We start from the raw sequence: 27,871 nt of genomic DNA on the forward strand, positions 1-27,871 counted from the left end.
ACCTGTCCGCGCTATGGTTTTGGTGAAGAAACTCTCGACCACCTGTTCAGACAGTGTTCCGTGGCGAAAGACTATTGGAGAAGTGCAAAGCCACCACCAACCTTCAACTCAAGCAATCGCCTCCCAATTCCTCTTTGGATTGAAAGTTCCTGTTCCGGCAAAAGGGGCGACTAGGCCTTCGAACACTAGAAGCTCTTGTTTCCTCATCTGCTTTGGAACCTTTGGAAAAGTCGTAACAGCTACGTCTTCAACAAAGTGTCCTGGGCAAGCAGAAAAGGAGACCATGAAGGCGCAACAACTTCTGCTCAAAAGGAACGACCCGTCGGTTGCCAACTAGTCCTGGATTCAGTGGACTCCTCCACCCCAAGGTACTGTGAAAGTCAATACAGACGATGTGCGTAAATCATCTACCAGTCTGGCCAGCGCAGGAGGTCTCATTTGGGGAGTTGGTTAATTGGTTTCACAGCAAAGATCGGGCACACCAATAGCTACATAGTTGAATTATGTGGTATCCAGGAGGGATTGAAACTAGCTCTTAATAGTGGCTGCTTTTCCATCATGGTTGAAAAGGACTCGGAAGCGGTTGTCAAGGTCTTCTCTTATGATTCAGCCACCTCTCAGTCACCAGACACTCTCCTTGAATATTGCAAGTTCCTCATCAGACAATTTCACAACTTCAAGATGATGCATGTTCATCCGTTGATTTTCTTGCTAACCAGGGACAATCGTCTCCATGGGGCACCATTATTCTCGACTCTCTGCCGGAGGGTCTAGCTACTCTCTTAGATCGTGACGCTATGGAAGTCACCTATAGAAGATTTCACTAACTACCGGAGCCCTTAGGTTCCTCCTCTTCACAAAAAAAATAAAAAATAAAAAATCATAATTAAAAATTATTTTAGGTATTAACTCATATATATTACTACATGTCCCATTTTATCTGTCCTACTTACTATTCATTGGTCAAATTAATTCTTTCTTTTTTTGTTTATTTTCTTTATTATTGTTTATTTATTTTTAAATTTGATTTTTTGTGTTTAGTGTAGTTTCTAAATATATAAATTTTGTATATTAATACTAAACTTAATATTATAAAAAATTGAATTAAAAATAACTTCAATCAAGTCTCGTTAATCGAACCAGACACATAAAATGGGACGGGGAGAGTATCTTTTAAAGAATATATTATATATGTTTTAAAAAATATTATCTATCTATGAGTAAAAATAACATTTTTTTTTTGAGAATATGAGTAAAAATAACATCATTTGTTACTTTCTAACTTTCCGTAAAAAATGGTTGCTGAACACGCCCTCTGGAATTTTCCATGTATCTTTGATTAGAGCACTAATAAAGTAATAAATACTCCGTAAAAGGAAATTAATAAATGAGTAAGTTAGATATGCAAGAATCCATCGCTGAATTGTGCGAGTGGACGGTGGGCCATTGGTGACGGCTGCTCAGTCCATATCTACTTTTCATTCACCTCTCTCTCTCTCTCTGCTCTTCGCACGCACCAGAAACCCTAGCGAGCGCCTCGCGATTGTTGCCTCCTCACAGGTGAAACGTTTACTCAGATCATCATATCATATCACATAAACATATATTGATTTAACTTTTGTCTTTGAATCTCATAGTTTTTTTTTTCGCTCTCTCTCTCTCCATAGAGATTTCTAATTTTCATTTTCATTGATGATTGATGGTGGATCTTGAGAACTGAGTAAGAACCCTCCGGAATTTCGCTTCTGAAAGTGAGCAAGATTTGTAAAATCAATTAGCTGAAAAATAATCCATCTATCTGAGCTTAGAATTTACATTATTTACTGCTCCCTTTTTTGTTCAATTGGAAATGAATTTTTGTTGCCAAAATTAGTACCTCAACCCCCCGCTAGGTAGTGATTTTATTCTGTGGAAGTTACCGGAGGAGTTCTTGATTATCGCAAGAAATTGAGCTCAGTCCCTAGAGTATATTACTGAATTTCGGTAGGGGTTGGGGGTGTTATACATTTTGATGGAATTTCAGATTCTTAGCTGCAAACCGAGGCAGATTAAGTTATTGAAACCAATAATTCTGAATAATACATTAATATTGGGGATATGCAGGTGGTTACAATGTCGACTCCAGCTAGGAAGAGGCTTATGAGGGATTTCAAGAGGTTGCAACAGGATCCTCCTGCGGGAATAAGTGGTGCACCTCAAGATAACAATATTATGCTTTGGAATGCTGTTATATTTGGGTGAGTGGTGGTATGGAAATGCATAAAAATGTGTCTAGTGCTGCATTCTTTTGGTTATTTGTGGTATGTAGTTAGATGAATTGTTCTTTCATTTTTGTTTTGTTTGGATTGCAGTCCTGATGATACCCCTTGGGATGGAGGTGAGTTGTTCTTGCTTTTGAAAACCTAAATTAACTGATGAATTACACAATTGAGTTCTTTGCTTAGACATATTCTGCATATATATGGATTTAGTGTCATCTTATTATTTAATGTGCCAATGGGGGTTGGTTGAGTTGGTAAGGACCATTTGCTAGACTCAGAAATGACTTAAGACCAATTCTTGCTACCAACAGTCCCTTGTGGTGGGTGATTTCGAAGTCCTCTGTGAGGCCTGCAGTATGCCATGGCCCTATATTGGGAAAGCCTCCCCTCATCTGAATTTTAATGTGTGCTAATTAGTGTCTTGTTTTATGATGATTGTGTGATATATCTGTCTTTCAGCTACATGGTACTATGATACCAACTTGGGATGTGAGTGTCTCCATGAAAAGAGCACTTCAATCATTTTGCTGAATGATTCTAATTACAATATCCTTCTTGCCCCCACTGCATAAGAAGGGAGCTCCTTTTGTTCTCTATAGTTACTTTTAATGTATCAATATTCACAACTAATTCAGTTCTTTTGATGGAATTCTTATGAAATTCATCTTCATTATTATCAATCAATAATAATAATAATGTGGTAGATGTTGGGATCTTTTGTAACGGAAAAACACACCAAACACCCTAAATTATCGTAGCATAGAAATCTTTCCAAAAATTGCATTCATATCAGCCCATTTTCACTGTCCTTATATGCAAGGGTGTACTGGTTTGCAGGAATATTTGTTTTTCATTCAAAAGTTTAGGCCCTGTTTGGTAAAATAGTTAGCTTATCAGTCAATTTTGGCTTATTTGACCATTATTAGCTGTTTGATTTGGTTAAAAAAATAATATAAGTGTTTGGTTAATCAAATTTTTGTAATTCCAAAATGCTAAAATTCAAAACACTGCTCAAAGCAACTTTTTCAATTAGCTTTTTGAGAAAAGAAATTATACCAAACAACTATCTGCTAACAACTAATTTACTAAACACCTTTCTACAATCAGCTAATGTTATCAACTAGTTATACCCTCTAACCCAATCAACTAACAGTTATCAGCTAATAGCCATTTACCAAACAGGGCCATATCTATAATGATAGATTGACCTTGTCATTCAGCTAAATTGATGCTGACTCTTGAGAACTTCAAGAAAACTTGTTTTGATGACTTCTTTGTTGGACATTGATTTTGAATTCTTTTGTGCTATATAGATATCACATTTATAGAATGGATTTTGTGCACTGGTTGAGTTTTTCAGTGGATGCACTCACACCCTGAAGCTAAAATTTTCAAACTTTTCTTCCCTCAACTGTGGTGCAAAAACTTTGAAATAGTAACTGGATAGTTTCTCATGGTTTGCCTTAATGGAAGTAGAAGATGTCATTCTGCTATGTGATTTCTATTCTGAAGCAGTTCTTTCTATATTGGTGCTTGTATTTATCTGTGGTATATAAATGTGGAACTTTAATTTTTGAAATACCCGTTGAGTTCAGGGACGTTTAAGTTGACACTTATATTCACTGAAGACTACCCAAACAAGCCACCAACAGTGCGGTTCGTTTCTCGCATGTTTCATCCAAATAGTATGTTGGAATTGGAATTTTGTATTTCTTCAATGACTTTTAGTTAAATGGCAAATGAGGTTTTATACATTTGTATTCAATTTTTCTTTTGTTAGTCTATGCTGATGGAAGCATATGCTTGGACATTCTTCAGAATCAGTGGAGTCCTATATATGATGTTGCAGCTATACTCACATCTATACAGGTACCTGCTAATAGCCAAATCATTGTTTGCAACTTGACTCTTTAGATTAAATATTGAAACCTGTTTCTTTTCATGGTGGTCAAATCATCAAGAGACTTCAGTAATTTCCATTTTCAAATTCTGTGTTCTACAAGTTCATTTTATACCTTACTACAAATTCCATGTCAGTGGAGACAAATTTCCACATGCAAATACATTTGCATGGACCAAACTGTGTCTATGTACTCAAAGTTTGAAAAGGCGGAGGCATGCCTTGAGGCGTTTTGTAATTTGAGTCGAGGCGTAAGCCTCGACTTTTATACAGAAGTTAATTTTATATATTCCAAATAATAAATATTTATACAATTTTTTTACAAAAATAATGCTCTGTGCCTAACTAGCTGCCACCTGCCAGCCACACTGCCCACACACACTCACTGCCTCACTAAGTTGTCTAGCTCATTGCCTTCCAAGTGGCAGAATGTATTTTATATATATATATATATATATATATATATATATATATCAAACAACATACACAAGAAAAAAAATTATTTAGGAGAAAACAAGGCATTGCCTAAGCAGCTAAGCTTGGAGGTCGACGGCAGCCGGTCAGTGGAGGTCGCCGGCGGAGGGAGAGTGAAGACGCCAGAAAGTGGAGCCGAGGAGACGTGGAGTTCACTTCTTTCTTCTCTCACAGAGTCGCAGTCTTGTTCTTTCTTCTTCGCAGTAGCTTCTTTCTTCTTTATTCGTTACTCGTTAGGGTAAATGGGTAATAGGGTTGGGTCTTTTTTATTGGGCTATAGAAAAAAATTGGGCTTGAAAAATTGTTTGGGATTGCCATTTCGCCTCAACATTCCGCCTCAAACACGCCCTGAGGCGTGTCTGGTCGTACGCCTCTATTCCTGCGAAAGAGGCGTAAGCCTCAGTGCTCACTGCCTACGCCTCGTACTGAGGCGCGCCTCAAATTCGCCTTTTTAAACCTTGTATGTACTATGCTATATATAATGTGATAGATGTTCTGATCTTATGGTAGAAGTAGGTAAATATGATTTCTGCACAAATTTTGGGGAAAAGGGTCAAACAATCATGAATGTACTAGAATGATTGAAAGGGAGAGGAGGTTTCAAACAATCAATCTGCATGTACAAAAGAGAGTATGTACTTAGAATGGAGGAAGGGTACACAAAAGCATGTATGCACAAGAGAGGGAGTGAAGGAGCATTCTAGTGTATATGTCCTCTCTCTCCCAACTCCCCACCCCCTTTTTCTCTTATGTCCATACACATGCATGTGTGCTGGAGAGAGAGGGAGATTTTCCATGGTTAGTGCAGAGATGATTAATAATACACACAGGCAGGAGCTTATTGTTTGGCTTGCAATTAGTGTGTACCTTTACTAATCCCACTTGTTTTATGCTGCAGTCACTGCTATGTGATCCAAATCCAAATTCTCCTGCAAATTCTGAAGCTGCTCGTTTATTCAGTGAGAACAAGCGTGAATACAACCGCAAAGTACGAGAGATTGTTGAACAAAGCTGGACTGCAGACTGATATGTAGCCATCTATCTGGAGGGCTTAGAGCTCTTTATGCAACAAACATTTTCTGAATTGGAAAATCTTCTTCTTCCTGGGTTTCTTTAATTGAACACATTTGTTTTTACCTTACTATAGCAAGTGAAGATACTAGGTAAGATTTGCTGCATTGTGTTGCCAGGCTTCTGTAAAGTAAAATTTTCTATATCAAGAACATTGAGAATGTGGTTCCTGTTTCAAGCATATTATGGTTTCACTTGTTGTTTGTCATTAGACATTTGGGCATATGTTTAGAGGGGAGAATTGTATTCATTTTCCACATTTCCCTATTCCAGCCACTGGTAATATATATTCCACATGTGAGGTGGTCATTGTTGATACCTCTCTCATACGGAAGAAAGCAAAGGTTTGTTTCCAGAAGCTGGTGTCTCTGCCCATGTTAACGTTACTTGTGGTAGATTCCATCATTTATCATTTCTCACGCGGGTACGTATTTAGAGATGGCCCAGAATAGAGCTTGCTTATCACCTTCGTTAAGCAGCCTCCACCCGAGTTTACTCATGAAGGCCACCGCATTCTTTGGGTGATCCCAGCTAATGAGATGACACTTCCCCCTTCAATTCAATTCACTACAGCATCGGCATCAGGTGGAAGGCACCACTCATTACAGTGAAGTGGATAATATAATATTTGCAGACCGCCAAGCCTGTAGCGCCATCAGATCATAGACTTCCATCCGACTGTCCCACCAAATTACAATAACCTTCATTCTCCACCTACCATTTCCTCAACCCAACTGCAACCAAATAGCAATCTCAGTAGTTACCAAACAAATGAACCGCTAGCTGTCTCCGCTCAATTCCACACATGCAACCTACCTCTTATCTTTACTTGGAATTCTCAACCTACATAAAGCCCACAAAAGGCATTCAATCTTCGGGGGATATTCATTTTCCAAACAGCAGTCCACGACAAAGAAGAGACTTCACCAAAGGAGCATTTAAGTAACCAGGTTACGTTCCGGATCGGAGTCGTGATACACGGGTTATGACAATCCGGAAGTAACCAGGCCTCATTTTCTTGTTTTTTTTTAATCAAAATGAATGGTTGTTATGTAATTATATCAATGGGTGTTTGGTAAATAGCTGATAGCTAATTGGGTTAGTGAGTTTGACTAGTTAATAGCATTACCTGATAGTATAAATAGCATTACATGCAAAATGACTTGAGCAACTTTTTGAATTTTAGCGTTTTAATTTAGAGTAATAAACTATTACAAAAGCTAATTAATCAAACACTAATATTGATTGTTTAACCAAATCAAATAGCTAATAGTGCTCAAATAAGTCAAAATTGGCTGATAGGCTACTATGTTACCAAAGAGGACCCAAATATAATTTCCAATCATCTCATTTGTTCTCTGTTAATGGTGTCTGTAAAAGGGTACTTAATTTTTTGTTTTTGCTGAAGTATGATCCTGTCTGTCCATATGTTTCAGTTTATAGTAATGAATTCATTTGGTACAGATACAGAAAATGTATCTGTGTAAGTATACATAATAGCATATATTGACAGCTGACATGAAGGAATCTTGAATGTTCCTTTACATTTTTCCCTTTTAAGCTGTCTGATCATCATTTTTTTTCCTATTTCTTATACCCCCTTGCTTTGAATGTGTTGTTCTTTTTCCTCATTTTGTTTTCAAAATGGCCCTATTATTCCTGATGATGATCTTTCATAGATAAAAGTGTTATACTTCATAGTATTCTTGTTTTTTAGTGTACAATGATGCCTTGTTATGCATGTGAAATTTCATTTTCAGAATGTGAAGGCAATGTTTGATGCAGCAATCAAAGACTCAAAGTAGTTTTGCAGCCACCTAAGCCAACTGAACAGTACATGAAAAAAAAAATTGTTGTTTTATTCTCTTCTTTAGTGTGATATATGTACACTATATAATATAATTTCCTATGATTTGTAGGTACTATAAGATATTACACTATGTAATTTAATTTCATATGATTTGCAGGTACTATAAGAAAAAAAGATATGGGAAGGTTTTAGCCTATCTTAACCAAAAGGTGTTTTTTAATTAGTTTGGATTTAGATCAAGTCATGCATGCCTATGGATTAACTTAATTGTTTTAATTTGGATTAATATTTATTATTTTACTACAAACATTGTAGATTAAGTCATGCCTATGGATTAACTTAATTGTTTTAATTTGGATTAATATTTATGATTGTACTACAAACATTGTATTTGACATATATGTAATTAAATTTTTATTGTTTGGTGTATTTGTGGAATTTGAAATATGTATTACAACAATTTTCCATGTTAAAGACTACGATTTAAAAGCGTTGTCTTTAAATTAGCTGGTCTTTGACTAACACCAGTTTCAACAACGTAACAATCTAAAAACAACGGTTCTTAACTGTTGTCTTTGATATATAAGACAACTGTTTTAAACCGTTGTCTTTGAGCGTGATTTATAACAACACCAGCTTCAAAGACAATCAATAGTCTTTGATATATATAAGACAACGGTTAAAAATCGTCGTCTATGAGCGTGACTTAGAACAACACTCAACAGACAACGTAACGGTTTTTAACTGTTGTTGTCTTTGATATATATAAGATAACAGTTAAAAATCGTTATCTATGCGCGTGACTTTTAACAACATTCAATAGACAATGGTTTTTAATTTAACCGTTGTCTTGATAGATAAGATAACAGTTAAAAATCGTTGTCTATGAGCGTGACTTTCAACAACACTCAATAGACTAATAGTTTTTAACTGTTATCTTTGCTATATAAGACAATGGTTAAAAGTTATTCTCTTTGAGCGTGACTTACAACAACAATGATTTCAACAATAGATTTTTTACCTAATAGATAATGGTTTTTAACCGTTGTCTATGTCCATTGTTCTTGTAGTGAAACGTAGCCATGGTTGTGCAAAAATTTCTCCTGTAACAATGGCAAAAGCTTTTGATAGATTTCGGCATAAAATTGATAAGAGGAACCCACCAATGGTGCGTTTCTTAGCGTTTGGGTTTAGTCAAGAAACCCAACACACGTCTAGACCGGTTTCGAATTTATATGGTCTTTAAATATTTCGATCAACTTTTAATAATGATTGAAATTTATGACCACCTAAGATGATGGTTGAAACAATTTTAAAAATCTATTTTTTGGGAGTGCTCAAAAGTTCACTATCTTTCAGCCATGCAAATTGATACTTTTGTTATTTGAGATTGGACTATAATCTTCGAAAAAGTGTCAAATAAGCCACTGAACTTATCGTTTTTGTGCAATTAGGCCATTGAACTTAAAAAGTGTGCAATTCAACCATCAAACAAGCAAAAATTGTGCAATTGGACCATTTTTACAAAAAATTTTTAATTCAATTTGAGTTAAAAACAATTTAATATTGACTCCCAACTAGTATGGTAGAAGAAAATGCCACTCTTAATACATATATGTTAGTAATATAATTGGATTTTACCAAAAAATTTTTGTAAAAATGATCCAATTGCACAAATTTTGATTGTTTGATGGTTGAATTGCACACTTTTTAAGTTCAATGGCCCAATTGCACAAAAGCGATAAGTTCAGTGACCTATTTGACACTTTTTCCTATAATCTTTAACACATATATGTCATGATTTTTTATAGCAAGTGTTGTTCACTTCATTTTTCTTTAATGAATTAATTATAGTATACTACATCAACATGATGTAAAAACATTAAGTAAAACTTGGAGTGCATGTAATATTAGATTAATAAGATTCACCCCACAAGAATTGCATTAATTAGTACTATAATTTGCCACCCCATCGATCAGGTTGAATCCGTCTAGTTAGGTACGTAGGTTTCTAAATCCTAAATTAATATATGTCAAACTAGTGTACATTGGTCCTACTCCTACTTGCTTAGAATAATTATTACACACTTATGGAGTTATATATATTATATGCAATCATGGTCCACGCGCAGATCATACTATCAAATAATGTACATTCAGTATAAAAATAATATACTTTTAATATATTAAAAATGTACATTGTATTCAAAAGTTGTACATTATTTGTGTATTGAATTTACATTTAATACACAAATAATATACTTTTTGTTATGGTTCATACAACACTATGTGGATCATGGTCCACACAATAATTTGCTTGCACTGCTACACGTAGGAGCGGATCCATTGATCCAGAAATTTCATTTAGTAGGCGAATTGAAATATAAAAATAGTTGTGGCAAAATATGAAATGATTGTAATAAATCTTATATCATATCTATTAATACGATATTCATAGATAATTTATATTTTAATTAGTCCAACTCTAAATATATCTAGGATAGTTTAAATACGATGACACAAATTTAAAACTTTTAGATTATATTGAATAGATAATTCATAAAAATTATATTTACAAAATATGGAATACATTTTTATATTAAAATATAATTACATATTCAAAGTGTGTTAGAGAAAGATAAAATTAAAGTATAAACATATATTTTAAGTGGATTAAGATGAGATAAAATTAGGTAAGTACCTACTGAGCTATCAACTTGATCTAGTAACAGTAAATTTTATACATAAGATTACATTATTTATTTTTACTAAAACATATACCTATATAATCTATATATAGTGGCTGGGTGAGTGAGGGGGACAACTGCCTCCATTGCCCCCTCTAGATCAGCCACTGCTATATATTACTCTATATAAACATCCATAAACAGCCCCCAGGCTACTAGCTAGGTCGGGAAAAGCTAGAAGAAAACGTAAGAAAACAACATGAAGGTTTGTATGTTAGTTTTATTCCAAATCACTTACATATATATCAATATATATAATCTTTAACGTTTTATAACAGCCATGATTGATTTGTGTTCTTATATATATATGTTTATGATTGAGTTTAGCAAAAAATCACGATCAGTCTGACGGTAAACATCGATAAATGTCGGACAAAGGCTATGAAAATTGCAGTATCTACTCCAGGTAAATAAGTTATACATACTCATTTCATAACATAACATCACAAAATACCAGTTCTTTGTTTTCTTTTTCTCTTTTGGGTGATGAGTAAAACTTGTGGTTACTATTCGAGGGTATTTACCGGTTAAACCCCATCTTGTGACCGTAACTGACAAAGAAGTAAACCATCTTATGTTGTCTATAACTGACCAACTCAAACAAAGAAGGTTGGAATTCCAACTCGTGACATTGGAGTTAGGGATGTCAATCAAGCCCGAACCCGATGGCTAACCCGACAAAACCCGAAACCGACAGGGCTATGGCCTGAACGGGCTAACCCGATGAGTTCGAAACCGATAAATCCGATGGCCCGATAGTGCTAGCCTGAAATTAAATGGGCTAGCCGGATAACTCGAACTATTGAAAACTATTATTTATTATAGAAGTGATGTGAAACATAACATACATGAAAGTTATAGATGAGTTCATCTTTAGTATTTTTTTTTTATTACTAGGATACATTTTTAAATAAAATTTTAATAAATATATTACAATATAAATTATTTTTACAATAATAAATAATGAAAAGTACATTTACAATGTAATACAGTCAATAGCACTCAAAAAAATAATGAAAAGTTAAAAACCTACTGTAAATATTATATTATAGTGTAACTGTGTACACTGGCGAATCCAGCATGGGGGCAGCTGCCCCCACTTACCCCACACCTACCCCATATATAGCCTTTGTATGTATATATGTATATATAGTACATGTTTTATTATAAATATTTAAAAACGGATATAATTAACGATGGATTTGCTAGACTAGGTGGCTGATGCGTTTATCCTTATTCCTTATTCCTTCAACAAAATGTTTTGAATTTATATTATATATATATATATATATATATATATATATATATAATTTTTTTTATTAATAGTGAGATGTGTAATTTATAATGTGTTTTCTATTTGAATTACTTTATCAAATTAATTATGTTTTATATTTTGTTATAAATATTTTTATAAAGTAGTTTTGATATATTTTATTTTTAGCTTATATCTAACAATATTTATGATTATACAGTACTTCTTAAGTGTTTTTCTTTAACTATCTCTTTTGTATTAATGTTTCGCCCCCACTGGAAGAATTTTCTGGCTCCGCCACTGAGCGTAAGTATATTAATTATTTTTAGTTAGAATTTAGAAATGCGAAGTTAGATTAATTGAATTATGTATAAGTTTATATTTATTAGTATATATGTCCTAGTTTGAAAGATACTTATAATTTATTTAACATTGATTTATTTTATATGTAATATTTTATTTTTACTTTATAATTATAATATTATCAAGTTATGTAATAAATAAAATTTACATTATTTACATATATAATTATATTAATTTTAATATAAACTTACAACTAAACGTATTAATTCGTGTAAAATTTAACAATCTTAATATGACTAAGTTAACACCGCTCCTTAGGTGAGAACTGCGAACTACAATATAAATGCACACAATCTACCTTGGAGTAGATTGTTTACATTCATGTTGATTCTCACGTTCTCACCTATGGGGTGGTTCTCATTTGATTATTAATATGTGTGTGTGTTATATAATTATATAAATATATATATAATGTTAGTGAAAGATTTAAACAAATTAAATATGTTGCTATACAAAAAATTTTAATAAATGCTTTTAGCATTTAATTGATCTTGATATGTTAAGAATAAATGAAAAATTAAGAGTTCAATTCTTACTATTAATATTATTTTTAAATTCTAATGCAAAATTACAAATACATTTAAACTAATAAACATTTAAATACACTTATGATTGAGGTATAACTAAGGCTGGTGGGTTATACAGGTGTGCCCGCGGGTTATATAGGTCATGAGACCAACATGTATAACACGGGTAGCCCTTAAGGGCTAAACAGGACAACCCATTTGGATCGGATCGGATCAGATAAAATAAAACCCAACATGCTTAAACAAAAGCTGAATGAGCTCAACTTGGCAAATCGAGTTTGTTTTTATAGCTCTAAATATGGTACTCACTTTCACTTTCCAATTTTAGTTCAGATGGTTCGACCCGCCCGATTAACCTGACAACCCAAAGTTTAGGGTTAGGGTCAAACCAAACCCGAAAATAAAATAATAAAATAATCAATTTGCCCGAACCAATTAGTCCGACGACCCGATAGGGCTAGCCCGAATCCAAACGGACTGGCGCAATTGAAATCCCTAATTGGAGTTATAAGTGTGTATCCTTAGTCATCTTGACTACCCCATTCTTAATTTCTTTTGAGTGACCAGGAAATTAAAACTTATTACTACTTAAAGTATGCACAAGATAAACTCATCTTGTCGCAAAGGACCAAAAGGAAGTAATGGTGTTTGGATGTGATGCAGGGGTGATCTCGGTTACTAGTGGTGCAGATAAAAATCAGTTGGTGGTTACCGGCGACGGCGTCGATTCCTTTGCGTTGATGAAGTGCTTGAAGAAAAAATTCAAATGCGCCAGCATTGTCTCCATTGAAGAAGTGAAGCAGAAAGATGAAAAGAAGGGAGAGGAGAAGAACAAGAAAGATGAATGCTGCAAAATTTGTCGTTGTTCTTGTCCGTGTCCCCCGCTAGGTTACAACAATCCATGCGTACAGTACTACCCGGTGTGTCAACCCGTATACGACTCCAATCCAAGTTGCTCCATTCAATGAAGTCATGCAAAACTGGAAAAAGTGGAATAACTTCCTCAGCTTAGTATACTGGTGGTTTTTTTTTTGTGCGGAGAAAAATTCCACAATCATTATTCAAGAGTATGTACTAAGTAAACTCCATAAATTTTCATAGATTTACATTTACTATCCTTCGCCAAGAAATTGTTAATAAAGCCACTTGTACAAATTATGTGTAGGGGAAAGAAACGCTTCTGTTTAATTAGTAGAGTTTTATGTATATTTGAAAATAAAATTAAATGCATTTTGTCCAACACTCGATGTAAAGTGGGTTGTGTCTTTCTACATAAAAAATGGTATGAGCCCAATTTACGAAATTTGCTTGTTGAGCTCAAATTGCCAACTAATAATTGTTAAGTTGTTCTTATATCTTTTCATATGTTAACAATTTAATTATAACAAATTTTTCAATTATTGTCAAATTTTTCGTCGTTTGTAATAATGTTAGAGGTTCAGTTCTCAATTGTTATGTTTTGTAATTAATTCCTAAAAACCTACAAAAAGGGGAGAGAAATGGTAGAAGTTCTTTTAACGAGGTTCTCTCCTCGCCTTGTGACCTTAGCCGGCAAAGGACCACAAGGAGGTAAACCAGCTTAAATTACCCATAACTGACCGGCTCAAACCCAGGGGTTTGAGAATCGAACCTCCAACCTCTCGGCTGTAGGTAGAGCACTCTTATCACCTGGGCTGTCCTTACGGACAAAAATGCTAGAAGTTGATACCAAGTGTTGTAGGGTATACTCAAAGAATCAAAGTGGAGCATATGGACTTAGTCTAAAATAAAAGGTCAAAGGTGATCGATGTATGTGTATGATTTAATTAGCCATCACTTTGGATAGTGCAAGCAGCAAGCCATTGACAATTTTAACATCTTTTAATATCAAGCCCTAGCGAGGCCATAGGAAAACGACTTCTTCTTAGTAAAAAATAAAGAAATATAAATCAATTTAAAAAAAAAAAATCATAGTCATACAATACCAATGCAATTTGCTATCAAGAGATAGATGAATATATATACCTTCCTCAGTTACAACTGAAGCTCATTTGTAGCTGTCTAATGCATGCAAGTATTCGCCTCTAGATGAATATATTTAATGCAACAATGCAAAACCCTTTTAGTAAGCTCGTTAATAGCTTTAACTATATGAAGATGATGATCCATCTCCTTGCCTCTTTGTTTGCCCAGAAAAGACAAAGTTTAGTGCCTACAGGGAGCCCACCACATTAGGTGTAAGTCCAAATTGCGGCTTTCAGAGTTTGATAATGTATTTTTACCTCCTTGTTTCACATATTCAATTGTTATTTGGGAATCACTTTTGTTTAACCTCTTACCCAACTTTATAACAAATTATGATAGATTATCCAGAGGTATGTTGTCAAATTACAAGCTACTTTAACCTTGTAGTAAAAATCACATAGCCATAGATACACTCTCCCGACAATCTTGCAACACTCCCCTGAAACCAATTTTCTTAATTACCCCTTAACACTACCATCTACATGCATTTACCTTATATAAATTCATCCCAAGCATCCTTAATATTCATTACCCAAAATGTTTTGCATCTCGTCTAGGCCACCCAAAATAAAGATCCATTCCTCTAGAACTAATTCATCCAAGCTACAATACTAAACACAATCTTCCATGGAAATCCAAATACAATAGCTTTACACTATTTTTATTTTCTTTCCAATATGTTATGACCATATATAATTCCTTATCAGTGTACACACGAGCTGAGAGTCAGAACTATATTCCCTCGGCATTCATCCACAAGTGAGATTGATTTCGACATGAATGTGCGACATCTTTTTACATGCATGTTTTGTTCATGTATGTAAGCACAAGATTGACTATATGATTTATCTCTAGGCTAACAAAGAACTTGTCTAATTTGTGTTCCCCCTAGATCATATTGAATAGCTTTAATTTTATATTACAAGATAAAGTTTGTTAAACGTAACCACTGTGCTATAAATTCATTTTTAAGTAGTATATTATAGAGGGCTAGTGGCACGGAGAAATTGAAGGTCATGGGTTCGAGTCCCAATGAGGGTAGTATTGACTCTTTGTGCTTAGGGTTGTTAACGAACCGAGTCACAAACATGTTAACCAACATGTTCATGTCCATGTTTATGAGCGTTCATGAACAATGAATAACCAAACACCTACATATGTTCATGATCAAAATTCGTTCATGAACAACACGTAACCTACGTTCGCGAACATTATTAAACGAATACAAACGAGTTTGGTCACGATCTCTTAGCAAACGAGTTTATCACTATTCAGACTCTGTTCGTTTATGAACCGAGCTTAACAAACATTTGCCGAACACGAATAGTTTATCAAAAGTTTTGTTCGCTAACATACCTATTTGTGCTTTAATAAGTTGAGAAAGTAATTTTTAAAAAAATACTACATTGTAAGATAATCAGTACTACTCAAAAAAATAATTCGGTGTAGATCATGATCCACCGTATATAAGTATTCATTTAATCTTTTTATGCTTAAATGCATTTCTTCTAGTGTTCAATGTTATAAAAATTAATTTTTACATCATTATAACAATATCTATTGTAACCATATATTTTGAATTATTTATTATCATCTTCTATTAAGATAGTAATAGTAATTGTCACAAAAGTTTTTCTCAACAATGAATGGAAATTTAAAATAAAATTAAAAAAAAAAAAAAAAAAAAAAGTCAAATAGACCCTCAATCTATAGTGCAATGTACAATTAGGCCCTCAAACTACAAAAAACTTTAATTAAACTCTCAAACTTGTTATTTTAGAACAAATAAACCCTTTAACTCATTTACAACTTATAATTACATGTTGATTCAAATTCCGGCGAACCTCCAACCAAATTTCGATGACCAAATTCAATGCACTATAGTTTGAGGGTCTATTTATAAATGTTTAACTTATTAACTAAAGACACATCATTCAACATGGTTTTGAACTAGTACATGTATAACAATTGCATATTTACGTAATGCACCCTTACATGGACTCCGAGGGGGCGATGCAAGTAAAATCACCTGCACAGTCCATTTCCTAGATAAAGCCAAGCCATCCACTACTTTCCTAGCCTAACAATTAAGCTGATTTGCATCCAATTCTCATATGAATAATCATTTAAGCAAATATAATATAATTACAAACCCATTAGATGACAAAGTTTAGTATACTGTGAAAACACAGGTGTATAATAGTAACAAAGCAAACAAGTCTGGCCAAAGTAAAAAAATACCAAACCACAAGCTATGACTTCAGTGTCTTCAGCTAAAGCTGAAATAGAACGATCAAGCAAACATTCCACTATTTCTTGGTTTAATGCCCATCTCTACTCATCTGTGCAACTGATTGCTTCTGTTTGGAGAGCATCCTAAAATACATCACATTGGACAGAGTCAACAATAATTTAAAACCTTGAAATAGAGATAGAATTAAGTCTTCTTCAAGGTATTTCAGAAAAGTTTACCGAGTTTTCTTTGTTCTCTTCTAGCACCTTCTCTGGAGCGGGAGCATCAATAAGCCCTATGATGATTATCAGTAACAAAATGTTAGCAGATGCCTAGTAGATTCAGATTATGGATAGGATGGAAAAATGCTATTACCTTCATTTGCACTTTTCTTTCCCTGACTTTTCACCTTATCATTATTCTTAATTGGTTTTTGTTGCTTCTTTTGGGTGGTGCGACCACGAGTTCCTGAGCCTGCAGCAACTACTTTCTTCTCAGACCGGTTTTTCTTTGTTGCAGTATCACTCTTCAATGTAGTATTCCTAGTTGACTCCTTTGCTTGGCCAGTTTCTGCAGTCTCTTTAGTGGAGGGTTTTGGCACCACTTTCTCAAAGTCCACCACAGATGAAGTGCTGTGTATTTCATCATCTGAAGATCGTGTGCTCTCTTCAGGCACATGGGAGCAAGTCTCAGACACTTGCAAGTGCTCAAAGTCTGGCAAAATGTTATAGCTTTCAAACAGTTGTTTCAGAGGCTCTCCAAGTTCCACAAGGTTATGACGTTGTGTATATGCTTTAAGCTCATCCCTCATTCGCTGAAGAGGCTATTGACACATTTTGTAAAACAAACACTGGAAATGGTTAGTATTATCACATGTAGATACATGAGCAAAACATCTAATAAACAACTTAATTCAACTTATTAATCTATGTCCATCATAGCAGAGCATTAATTCATAAGACACTGGTTTCTCTGTGCTGAAAATAAAATGTGCCTCAGTATAGTTAGTTTTCAGTTGAAAAGACATTATAAACCATGAACATTATTCTTTGGGGACTAAAAATAGATCACTGTTTTGTGTATTAATTCCATAAAGCTCTGAAATCATAAAGCAAGACATATATTTTTGTACCTCACATCCAGCTTCTAAGCCAAGTTTGAAAAAACCAAGGGAAACAGAGTGTTTTGCCGCAGATTCAGAAAGCTTGATCTGATTTAGCCAGTATGATGCTGAGGATATAACATTGAATTTCCTTCTGGTTAAAGACTTTGAAACATCTGAAAGTGGGGTATCACTTTTCCCTTCATTACGAATGGATCTTCTTGATCTAGCCTCAGCAATTGGAGTGATGTTTCCAACTTGTCCTGAAGCAGGACTAGCAATTGACTTGGAGGGAACGGACATCCTTCTTGGAGGCTTAGCAGGTTTGTCCTTGCCATTCAGGTCGAGGACACCAACACTCTTGCTCACAGATGGTGCAGGCTTTCCCCTAGTTGCAGTTGAATACAAGAGATGCATTATCAGGCAAGTGTACAGATTTAATTCACAAGATTCATTTGAAGAAAATTAGGTCATGTAGCAATGTAGTATCTCAGTATGCACGTAAGAACTGCAACAAAGTATTGACTGGTATTTGTAAAATTTCCATCTTCTTTGAATCAATCATACTGATTCTTTTGCTAATTAAATTCATTGGGAGAGAAATTAGATCGTCTACAAATCTTAGTATCTCAGTGTGCACATTACAACTGCAGAATATTCTGACTGGTTAATTAGATAACTTCAAAGTTGCATACAAATATTCTCAAATTACAGTCTACTTGAATTTAAATAATTTGAGTGCAAAACATCAAGTAGGAGCCTTATAGACCACTAATAGCATCAACTCCATCAAGTCTCAATCAAAATGAGCCCAGCAGTTAATTCTTTACAATAAAATGTCAAACAAATGAACCGACAAAATCTTTCTAATTGCATACATCTCTTGCCACTCCCCTGTATATTCCTTTTTTAATTAATTTTTTAGGCAATACGGGAAGCAGAATTCTACCATATTCAGCAGAAAACACCCACACATAGGGGGAATGGAAGAAAAAATTTAGACCAAAAGAGCAAGGATACAAAACTAAATCAAAATTGCAAAAATCAGCGATAAACCCATTTTATGATGGCAGAGTGATCGTTCAAGGAACTGCACTAAGTTGCATATACTGACTTGACTTCAAAAACATCAAAATTCCACAAGATTCATCACAATCCAGAACCAAAAACGCACAGACATACACACACCAACATACAACAGAAACAGAGAATCAGAAGCGCATATGTGAGAGAGATAAACCTCCTGGGAGCAGAGGTGTTAGAGGAATCAGCGAGAGGCGGCTTCTCCTCCTTGAGCTTTCCAGCCGATCGCAGCGGATACCGAAGCAGCCTCGAAGAAGATCGCCTAGCACTAGCTGCAAAAAAAACCTATTCGTCACACGAAATGCAAAATCACATCAATTTACACATGCAGACCGAAAGGAAAGAAGAATCAAAACATTTTACCAGAAGCAGATGTCTGTTCTTTGGCAGCCTCTTCCATGGAGGATTTCCGAAACTTCTAGTGTAGAGAGAGAAGATTAACTGCAAATTCAGAGAGAGAATTGCGTATGCAGATATGAGGAGAACGATGGAAGGAAAGCGTGAGTATATATGGTGAGAGAGAGAGAGAGAGAGTATGTATGCAGTTAACAGAGTTTTAAGGGCTGCCAGTTGGCAAATGGGCGGGAAATGTGAGTGATTCTCAAAAAAAAAATATTAAAGCAAAAAAAAAAAAAGTGGGGAAGAACATTATAAGGAACGGCTTGTTGGGCTGGGCCCGTATGGGGTCCATTTAGAACGCTCGTAATTTCGAATTTCGAATTTTGAATTTGAATTAGGACATCCTATTCCTATCCTATCCGGAGTTTAACGTACAGTAGATGAGTAGTCAACAACTCAAAGGGTAGTTTAGAAATAAACCATAAACTCAATTGCCTGTTAATTCAAAATCCACCGCCTGACCGTTCTGTTACGGTCACCAATCAATTTATTATTACATATGTCGTCAGAATATTGACCGAAATCTTAACTAATGGCATATGATAACTAAATCGATTTTTAGACTTCATTGTCTAAAAATGAATATTGATGGGTTTAATTGTAACTTTAAAAAGTGTAAGGACTTAAGTAACTTTTTAAGTAAAGTTCGATGATGTTTCTCTATTTTAAAACCTCAATTTTAGCTTTTGTGCCATTGGATCATATGTGATTTTGTGATTTCTCCATCTCCCTTCTTAGCCTTTCACCATTGTTTTCCTATGCAATTCCTCTACAAAGTGAGAAAGTTGAAAGAGTGGTACATGCTTTTGCATAGCTTGATCCAATGATCTCTTTGCATCCTTATTGTCTCTGTATGTCATGAATGTTGCATGCGACGTCGCTTCATTCACTTCCTTGGCCAATCTATCCACATACAAATTAAAGTGTTCATTTGAACTATCTGATTCATTGTTGTCTCTCCATATCTCTGCCTTTAGATTAGGTGAGATTGAGTTGGTTGACCTTAGTAGTGATCCAATCAATAAGGATTGAGGGGCGAAAAGTTCGTTCGATAAAAAAGTTTTTTCATGAAAATATTTTCCTTAAAGTGAAGGAAAATGTTGTTTTTTGGTGTTTGGTTCACAGAATTAATTTTTCATTGGAAAATGAATTCCTCACATCAGCCCGTTTGGTTCGCTAAAAAATATTTAAAGAGAACTGGAATTGAAATTCCATTGAAAATAGATTTCATTGTTTGGTTAGTAGAAAAGAAATTACTATGAATGTGGATTCCATTGTTTGATTGGATTTAGAAAGATAAGGAATATTGAATATAAAGATCAATATGTTCCTAAAAAGAAGAATAAATAAAACAGTATCTATGTAATTAAGAAATTTTCATAAGGGTAAAATGGTCCAATCATGTTATTTGTTTTTTTCCCAAGCCTTGTGAAACACAAACCCCTTTGCAAAAAAATTCATTTTCCTCAACTTTGAAGAAAGAAAGTGAATTCCATGAACCAAACACCATAAAACTATATTTTCCTTAACTTTTAGGAAAACATTTTCCTTGAAAAATATTTTTCATCCAACCAAACACCTCCTTGAGGAAAACAAAATCCTTGTAGGACATGGAATTTTGTTTTCCATTGGAGTTGGGAAGAAAAAATGAGGTGGCTTGACAATTTTATCCTTATGGTTCTTTCTTTGATTATTATTACATTTATTATTTTGTAGGGACATATAAGTCTTTATACTTGTTATTCTTTACAATTCCAAATCCAACCAAACAATGTAATCAATATTCTTAATAATTTTTTCTTCTACAAACCAAACAATGAAGTTCATCTTCAGAGTAATTATTTTTCTATGAAATTTCAATTTCATTCCCTCTAAAATATTTTCCGCGAATCAAATGGGCCTAATAATTGAAGGATAAAAACCTCTATACCCCATAACTCCAAGATATAAAAGTACATACTTTGAACCATATTTTTCTCTTCTTTTTTCTTTTTTCTTTTCTTTTTTTTTAAATGAAAATAAAGCATATGTTTATAACACTGTTTTACATTTTTACATTCAGAAAACATTTTTTCCAACTTAACAAAAGATTTAGAAAACACCTTTTTTTTTTTAATTTTCTTAATATTTTCAAATACAAAAACACACACAATTTCCTGACAAATTATATCATGAATCAGAATCCACATTGTATTGTGAATTTTGTTCCAAAATGACATTTAGATACATAATTTTTAGATCAGAGTCCATAATGTAAAGTGAATGCCTATGCTATAAGTAAGTTCATCTGTGATTACAGTTATCAATACCTATTAACTTCACATTCACTTACATATCTACTCTTAACATCCACTATACACACTCACCTATCAATACATCCCTACCACCACTTACTACCAGTGCATTACCTCTAATCTAATTATCCTTTCAAGTTTCATCACCACCATTGTTCCTACTATCTATATACTCACCACTATAACTATATTTAATGTCATTTTTTGTAACTTTACCAACCAACATTTATCTACTCTATTTTCATCTACTTATCTCAATGTAATATACTTACCTACACTTTGAATTATATATTATTTTTGGGTGACGAAGGAAACTTGCAGCCACTACACTCGAGGATGTGCAATGGTAAATTTGCTCCTATGTAATAACCCACATGTACATGAGATGTAAATTCACTAAATTACACTAAGAAGGTCATGCGGACTCAATTGAGAGATTGTTAGCAAGAATCAAACTTGTAACCTCCAAGTACAAGAGTAGTTATTCATCCATTCAACCACCCCTTTTGGACCAAGCACCTTGTGCTCAGATAGTACATTTGGGGCACTTTTTTGAGGAAAGGTCACAGGACCAAACTCCAGTGGTGGGATATTGATTCTTTGAGCTGCAACAAATATAGAAGGATAGAACAAATATTAACTTGAAATAGAGTACAAACAAATATTAGTTGGGATGACAATAGGTACAATACCTACTTGTTTAGCCATTTTCTAAATTCGAACATGAATACATTTAAACTGCCAAAACCTATCCCAAACCTGAATTTAATGGATATTGAACATATTTGTACAAAATTCATTTGACACTACATGTAAGGTACTCGAAATCATCCAACAGTCCATTTAATATATTTTTGTTTAAAAAAAAAAAAAGACGCGCTAACAGATATTGAGTATTGGGTATGGGAGTTTCATTATTACCTAAACCAACCCCAAACCCATCATCATATTAGTAAGGTTAAAAAAGATTTCGAGTAACTAGCTAATATTATCCAACCCAGAAAATTATACAGCGAACCACGGTGCACATAGCAATGTTCACCACGTACGTAAATGACGTCGTTTTGAGCATTGTAAACTAACCGTCCCTTCTTTTGGAAATTACGTTTCCCGTTTCGGCCGGTCTCTGTATTTATGTTAATATTCTGTGTATTCTAGGTAATCGTTCTGGGTATTCCAGACAATCATTCTGTGTATTCTAGGCAACCGTTCTGTGTATTCATGTTAGTAACACATGCTGTGATGTGTTTGTGCATTCAAATGTTTAGAAGGATGAGTTCTGTGTATTTTGTGTCAATATTTTGTGTATTCATGTTATTAACGCAGGCTGTGATGTGTTTGAGCATTCGAATGTTTGGAGCATGAGTTCTGTATATTTTGTGTCAATATTCTGTGTATCTAGGCAAATATTCTTTGTATTCTAGGCAAACATTTTGTGTATTCTAGATAATGATTATGTGTATTATGTCTACCATGGTCCACGATATAACGATTGATCCAACCCATTGCCATCCATAAATGTTTTGGAATTAAAACTCACCACTCAAAAGTTTAAATATTTAAAATAAAATTTAGATATCACCGACCTAATCCAAACATGCATGCATTAGCTCATGCCACTCAATATTATTGTTACTTATAACTAACCTTTGTAGATTAAAATTTAAGAAAAAAATCCAATTGCATTTCAAATAATTTCATTTTTTAACTTGAAAAATAATACAAGTATAAAAAAAATACATATTAATAAATACATTTTTTTTGTCTTTTTTCATCATCTTTAATATCAAAATGAGAAAAATGTGGAAAAAAAAACAGAATATATAAGGTATTAATAATAATAAATAAATAAAATATACAACTGTTACTGGGACTTAGTGTAGTGGTTTGTCGTCTACCTTGTTGCCTCCATCATGTGGGGTTCAAGTCCCACTAAAAACATGAATGGATAAAAGGCTTAAGATAGTTTTAGTGCTTATCATCCTTTACTATTATAAGCTTCTACTTATCGAAGTTTTGCTACTTACTTGAATGTCTTGTTGTCATCAAGTCTTTTTGTTGTAGAAAGTGTGCTAAATTTGGGCTATTTCTTTTTCACCTCCATAAAATTTGGTGTCTAGTTCGTTAACATTTGATTTCAAGAACTTCTGAGCAAAACTGATAAAGCATGACACTCTATGACAAGTTGGGAACATCTTGACCATAACTATGTCCTACGGAGTCCAATTGGGGTAATTGAAAGAGTTTTGGTCATTTCTCTTTCATATGAAGTATAATTAAGGTGATTCATATGTAAATTGAAATAGTAGACGATTCTCTATATCTTTCATGTTTAGATTGAGTTTTTAAATATTTGGGAGAAACCAAGGTGGCAAAGCAAGGTAGATATATATCAACGCGTCCAGAAACATGACCTTGCAACATATTGATAGTATTTTGGTAATATCTCCCTCATACAAAGTCCAATTGAAGTTAAAAGTCCATGGAAAACTTAGACAATTCTCCATAACTTTTATGTTTAACATTTCTCGATGCTAATTGGATATCTGATATTAAGGACTCTAAGTCCACGAGTGACTACATGTTTACACTAGCCAATGCAGTTGTTGCATGGAAATCCTCTAAACAGACTGTGATTGTCAGATCCACTATGGAATCTGAGATGATAGCCTTAGATAAGTGTTGTGAAGAGACTGAATGGCTACGCTATTTTCTTGAGGATATTCCTAGTTAGGAAATACATGTACCTCCGATCCAATATGTGTACATTCTGATAGTCAAGCCACAATTGATAGAGTACAGAGTCATGTGTATAATTGTAAGTCTCGACATATACGTGTAGACATAATACCATTAACACTGGCGGAGCCAGTATGGGGCAGCTGCCCCCACTCACTTCACCCCCACCCTATATATAGTCATTGTATGTATATATGTATATATAGTACATCTTTAGATATAAGTATAATAAAACAAATATGTATAAACAATTGATTAGTTGGTTGAGTTGGTTTGTCTGTAATTTTACTGAGAAAAGGGCGAAGGTTTTGAATCCTGTTAGGCTCAACTTCCTTTGTCGACCTCTTCAAGTCTTTTTTATGCAGCTTGTTTTCATTCCAAGCTTTATATATATATATATATATATATATATATATATATATATATATATATATATATATATATATATATATATTTAAAAAGCTTTTTTAAAAATTTAATAATGAGATGTGTAATTTATAATGTGTTTTCTATTTGAATTATTTAATCAAATTAATTATGTTTCATATATTGTTATGAATATTTTTATGAAGTTTTGATGTGTTATATTTTCCGTCCATATCCAACAATATTTATGCCTATATTCTTAAGTGTTTCACTTTTCGCCCCCACTGTAAATTTTTTCTGGCTCCGCCACTGACCATTAAACAACTTCTCAGAACTGGTGTTGTCTCGGTTGACTTTGTGAAGTCAAAAGACAACATATCGGATCTGTTAACCAATGCCAAAAGGTATAGCTCATGGTTCGCACATGAAAATCAAAATTGGAATGAGTATCAAATTCGTGGTAATGGTAATAAATTAAATATATAAATAGCATACGGTATAGAGAAAACAAGATTTAACTTTAAAAAAAAACACATGTGAACATCACTAATAATTATGGAAAAGAATATAAATATTAAATATAAGTACGTTGTGCATGTTTACACTTTACGTAATCGTAATCGTAACATTGTACACAGATAAGTCATACTTTGAAGTTGTCGTCCACCTTGTACACAAATACGGTTGATGTGAATCGTTTTTTAAGCATAGCTTAAGTAGTCACTCCAATTTTGTACTCCCTCTGTCCCATTTTACCTGTCCTGTTTACTATTCATTGGTCAAATCAACTCTTTCTTTATTGTTTTTTTTTAGTAATTTTTAATTATTTTTAAATTTGATTTTTTGTATTTAATAGTACTTTTAATGTAGTTTCTAAATATATAAATTTTATATATTAATATTAAATTTAATATTATAAAAAATTGAATTAAAAATAACTTCAGTCAAACCTCTGTTGAATCAAAAGGTTGATCACAATTTTTTGGCAAAAAGAAATTCCAATTCAAGTCAGAAAAAGGAGTACACCAAGATTAGAAATCAAATCCCAAACAAACTAGGAATAACACCAATACTGTTTTGGTTCTGATTAGTTGGCTATTTAAAGGACCTCTCACCATTACACCATTCACGAATTCCCTAGCTAATATTGTGAGGCATAAGAGAGTTTGAGAGGATTCTAAATTCCCCTAGAAAGTAGTACATGTGTTTAGGTTACAATAGATTAGATAGGAGAAGATCAATCTATTGTGTAATTTCTGGTCCCAAAACTATGTACTTTGAATATTAAGCTTTTAGTGGATTTAGGCAAATTATCAAGACTGAGAAGTGCCTCGCAGAATAGGGTTTTTCCCAAACTGCGTTATCAAGTCTCTTGTGTTACAACTATTGTTTTAACATCTCTGTGTGCTGCGCATTACATTTTTCAATTGGTATCAGAGCCAAACTGCTTAAGTTATTAGCAGGATCCTAATGGAGTTTCTCAGGGAAGGACTATCAAACAACAGACCACCAGCCCTAAGTAGTACAAACTACTCCTATTGGAAAGCTAGAATGAAAATCTACATATTAGCCCAAGGAGAAAGAGTGTGAAGGGCTGTTGAAAACGAATGGAAACATCCCCTTGATGACAATAACAAAGCAAAAGGTCGTGCTGATTGGGCGAAGAAGAACTCAAAGAGTTCGACTATAACTCAAAAGCTATGAATGCTATCTACGGAGCCGTAAGTGAAGAAACATTCAAATTGATCGCTGCCACAAACATAGCAAAAACAGCATGGGATATATTGTGTGATCATCATGAAGGAAACTCAACAGTCAAACAATCAAAACTACAAATGGTCCAAACACAGTTTGAAAATCTAAAGATGGAGGAAGAAGAAGATATCACACAATTTAATGGAAGAATACTCGAAATTGCTGGGGAAGCCTATAACTTAGGAGAACCCATTCCTGAAAATCGGTTAGTGAAAAAGGTGTTGCGATCACTACCAGAGAGATTTATGATGAAAGTAACAGCTATTCAAGAAAGCAAAGATCTCAATACCTGCAAACTAAGTGATCTAATAGGAAACCTTAAAACATATGAGCTTGAGATGTTGCAGAACAAAAAGCCTAATGGCAAAGGAATAGCTTTTCAATCAAAACAAGACACCAACTCAGATGAAGATACTGAAAAAATGGAAGAATATATTGATTTGTTAACAAAAAACTTCAACAGAGTTCTCAAAAAATTTAACAAATTCATAAATAAGAACAAGAGTTTCTCAAATAATCAAGAGAGTCCATCATTTGCACCAAACCAATCCGTCAATCCCAAAAAGAAAGGGAATCCAAACCCAGATGGAATCCAGTGCTATGAATGCAAGGGATATAGACATACTCAGTCAGAATGTCCAAATTACCTAAGGAAGAAGAACAAAACATATGTAACAACCTTGAGTGATGACTCACATAGTGAAGAAGAAAACAACACAAATTTTGTGGCCTTTTTCACAAATCATGAAGGCGATGATGAATCAAAGGAGGACATGCAAGATCTATTAAACTCCTATACACAGTTGCACGCCAAGTGGGAAGAAATCATCAAAGTAAACTTAAATCTCATGCAAGAAAATCACTTCCTTAAAAGTGAAAAGGAAAAGGAAATACTTCTTCACAAAGAAACCCAAGAAAAGTTAATGAAATCACTAAAAGAGGAAGACAAGTTGCTACAGGAAATAAGAAGACTAACTGAAAATGCAATACAACCAGACTTAGCAACAAGGAAAGATTCTGTAGTCGAAAACAGAGAAGTGTTACAACATCACTTTCAACACCGTAGAAGAATCAGATGTTACTACTGTCACAGATTGGGACACATCAAGGCACACTGCTACAAAAGACAAAATGATCTCCATAACAGAATCTGGGCAAAGCAAGAACAAAAACCAGCCCAAAGAGTCTGGGTCAGAAAAAATCAAACACCAGTCGCAGCTTATACTTCAAAAATCAGTAAAGAAACAAGTGTTTGGTACTTTGACAGTGGGTGTTCAAGACACATGACCGGAAACCCAAACAATCTAGAGGACATTCATTACAAAAGTGAAGGACATGTAACCTTTGGAGATGGAGAAAGGGGGCAAATCATTGCTAGCGGAACACTAAATGTCCATGGTCTACCCAGATTACCAAGAGTCTTCTTGGTACAAGGCTTAAAAGCAAACCTTATTAGTATAAGTCAGCTGTGTGAAGATAAACTAAGGGTAG

The 27,871-nt window shown here is 34.0% G+C and overlaps 3 protein-coding genes across 4 annotated transcripts; 2 read left to right on the forward strand and 1 right to left on the reverse strand.

Annotated features, from left to right (window-relative positions):
• The first annotated feature begins 1,408 nt into the window (after nucleotides 1-1,408).
• Nucleotides 1,409-5,909, forward strand: LOC116010360 (ubiquitin-conjugating enzyme E2 2). Of its 2 annotated transcripts, none has more exons than XM_031249731.1 (6): nucleotides 1,409-1,560; nucleotides 2,104-2,237; nucleotides 2,352-2,377; nucleotides 3,857-3,946; nucleotides 4,042-4,130; nucleotides 5,534-5,909. In XM_031249731.1, exons 2-6 carry the CDS (start codon nucleotides 2,113-2,115, stop codon nucleotides 5,660-5,662), a joined length of 459 nt encoding a protein of 152 aa, XP_031105591.1. In that variant the 5' UTR covers nucleotides 1,409-1,560; nucleotides 2,104-2,112; the 3' UTR covers nucleotides 5,663-5,909. The 2 variants fall into 2 exon arrangements, with proteins under 2 accessions (XP_031105591.1, XP_031105592.1); XM_031249732.1 differs by lacking the exon at nucleotides 5,534-5,909 and adding an exon at nucleotides 4,214-5,300 and having other exon boundaries at nucleotides 4,042-4,151.
• A 4,553-nt stretch (nucleotides 5,910-10,462) lies between these two features.
• On the forward strand, nucleotides 10,463-13,373 carry LOC116010753 (heavy metal-associated isoprenylated plant protein 47-like). Its single transcript, XM_031250267.1, has 3 exons — nucleotides 10,463-10,468; nucleotides 10,591-10,669; nucleotides 13,069-13,373. Exons 1-3 carry the CDS (start codon nucleotides 10,463-10,465, stop codon nucleotides 13,371-13,373), a joined length of 390 nt encoding a protein of 129 aa, XP_031106127.1.
• A 2,979-nt stretch (nucleotides 13,374-16,352) lies between these two features.
• On the reverse strand, nucleotides 16,353-19,345 carry LOC116009664. Its single transcript, XM_031248781.1, has 6 exons — nucleotides 19,191-19,345; nucleotides 18,985-19,099; nucleotides 17,775-18,132; nucleotides 17,018-17,465; nucleotides 16,882-16,937; nucleotides 16,353-16,785 (listed from the first exon to the last, which is right to left on the reverse strand). The coding sequence occupies exons 1-6, from the start codon at nucleotides 19,225-19,227 to the stop codon at nucleotides 16,744-16,746; spliced, it is 1,056 nt and encodes a 351-aa protein (XP_031104641.1). The 5' UTR covers nucleotides 19,228-19,345; the 3' UTR covers nucleotides 16,353-16,743.
• Nucleotides 19,346-27,871: the final 8,526 nt, after the last annotated feature.

This window comes from Ipomoea triloba, chromosome 2, assembly GCF_003576645.1.
Source record: "Ipomoea triloba cultivar NCNSP0323 chromosome 2, ASM357664v1".
NCBI lineage: Eukaryota > Viridiplantae > Streptophyta > Magnoliopsida > Solanales > Convolvulaceae > Ipomoea > Ipomoea triloba.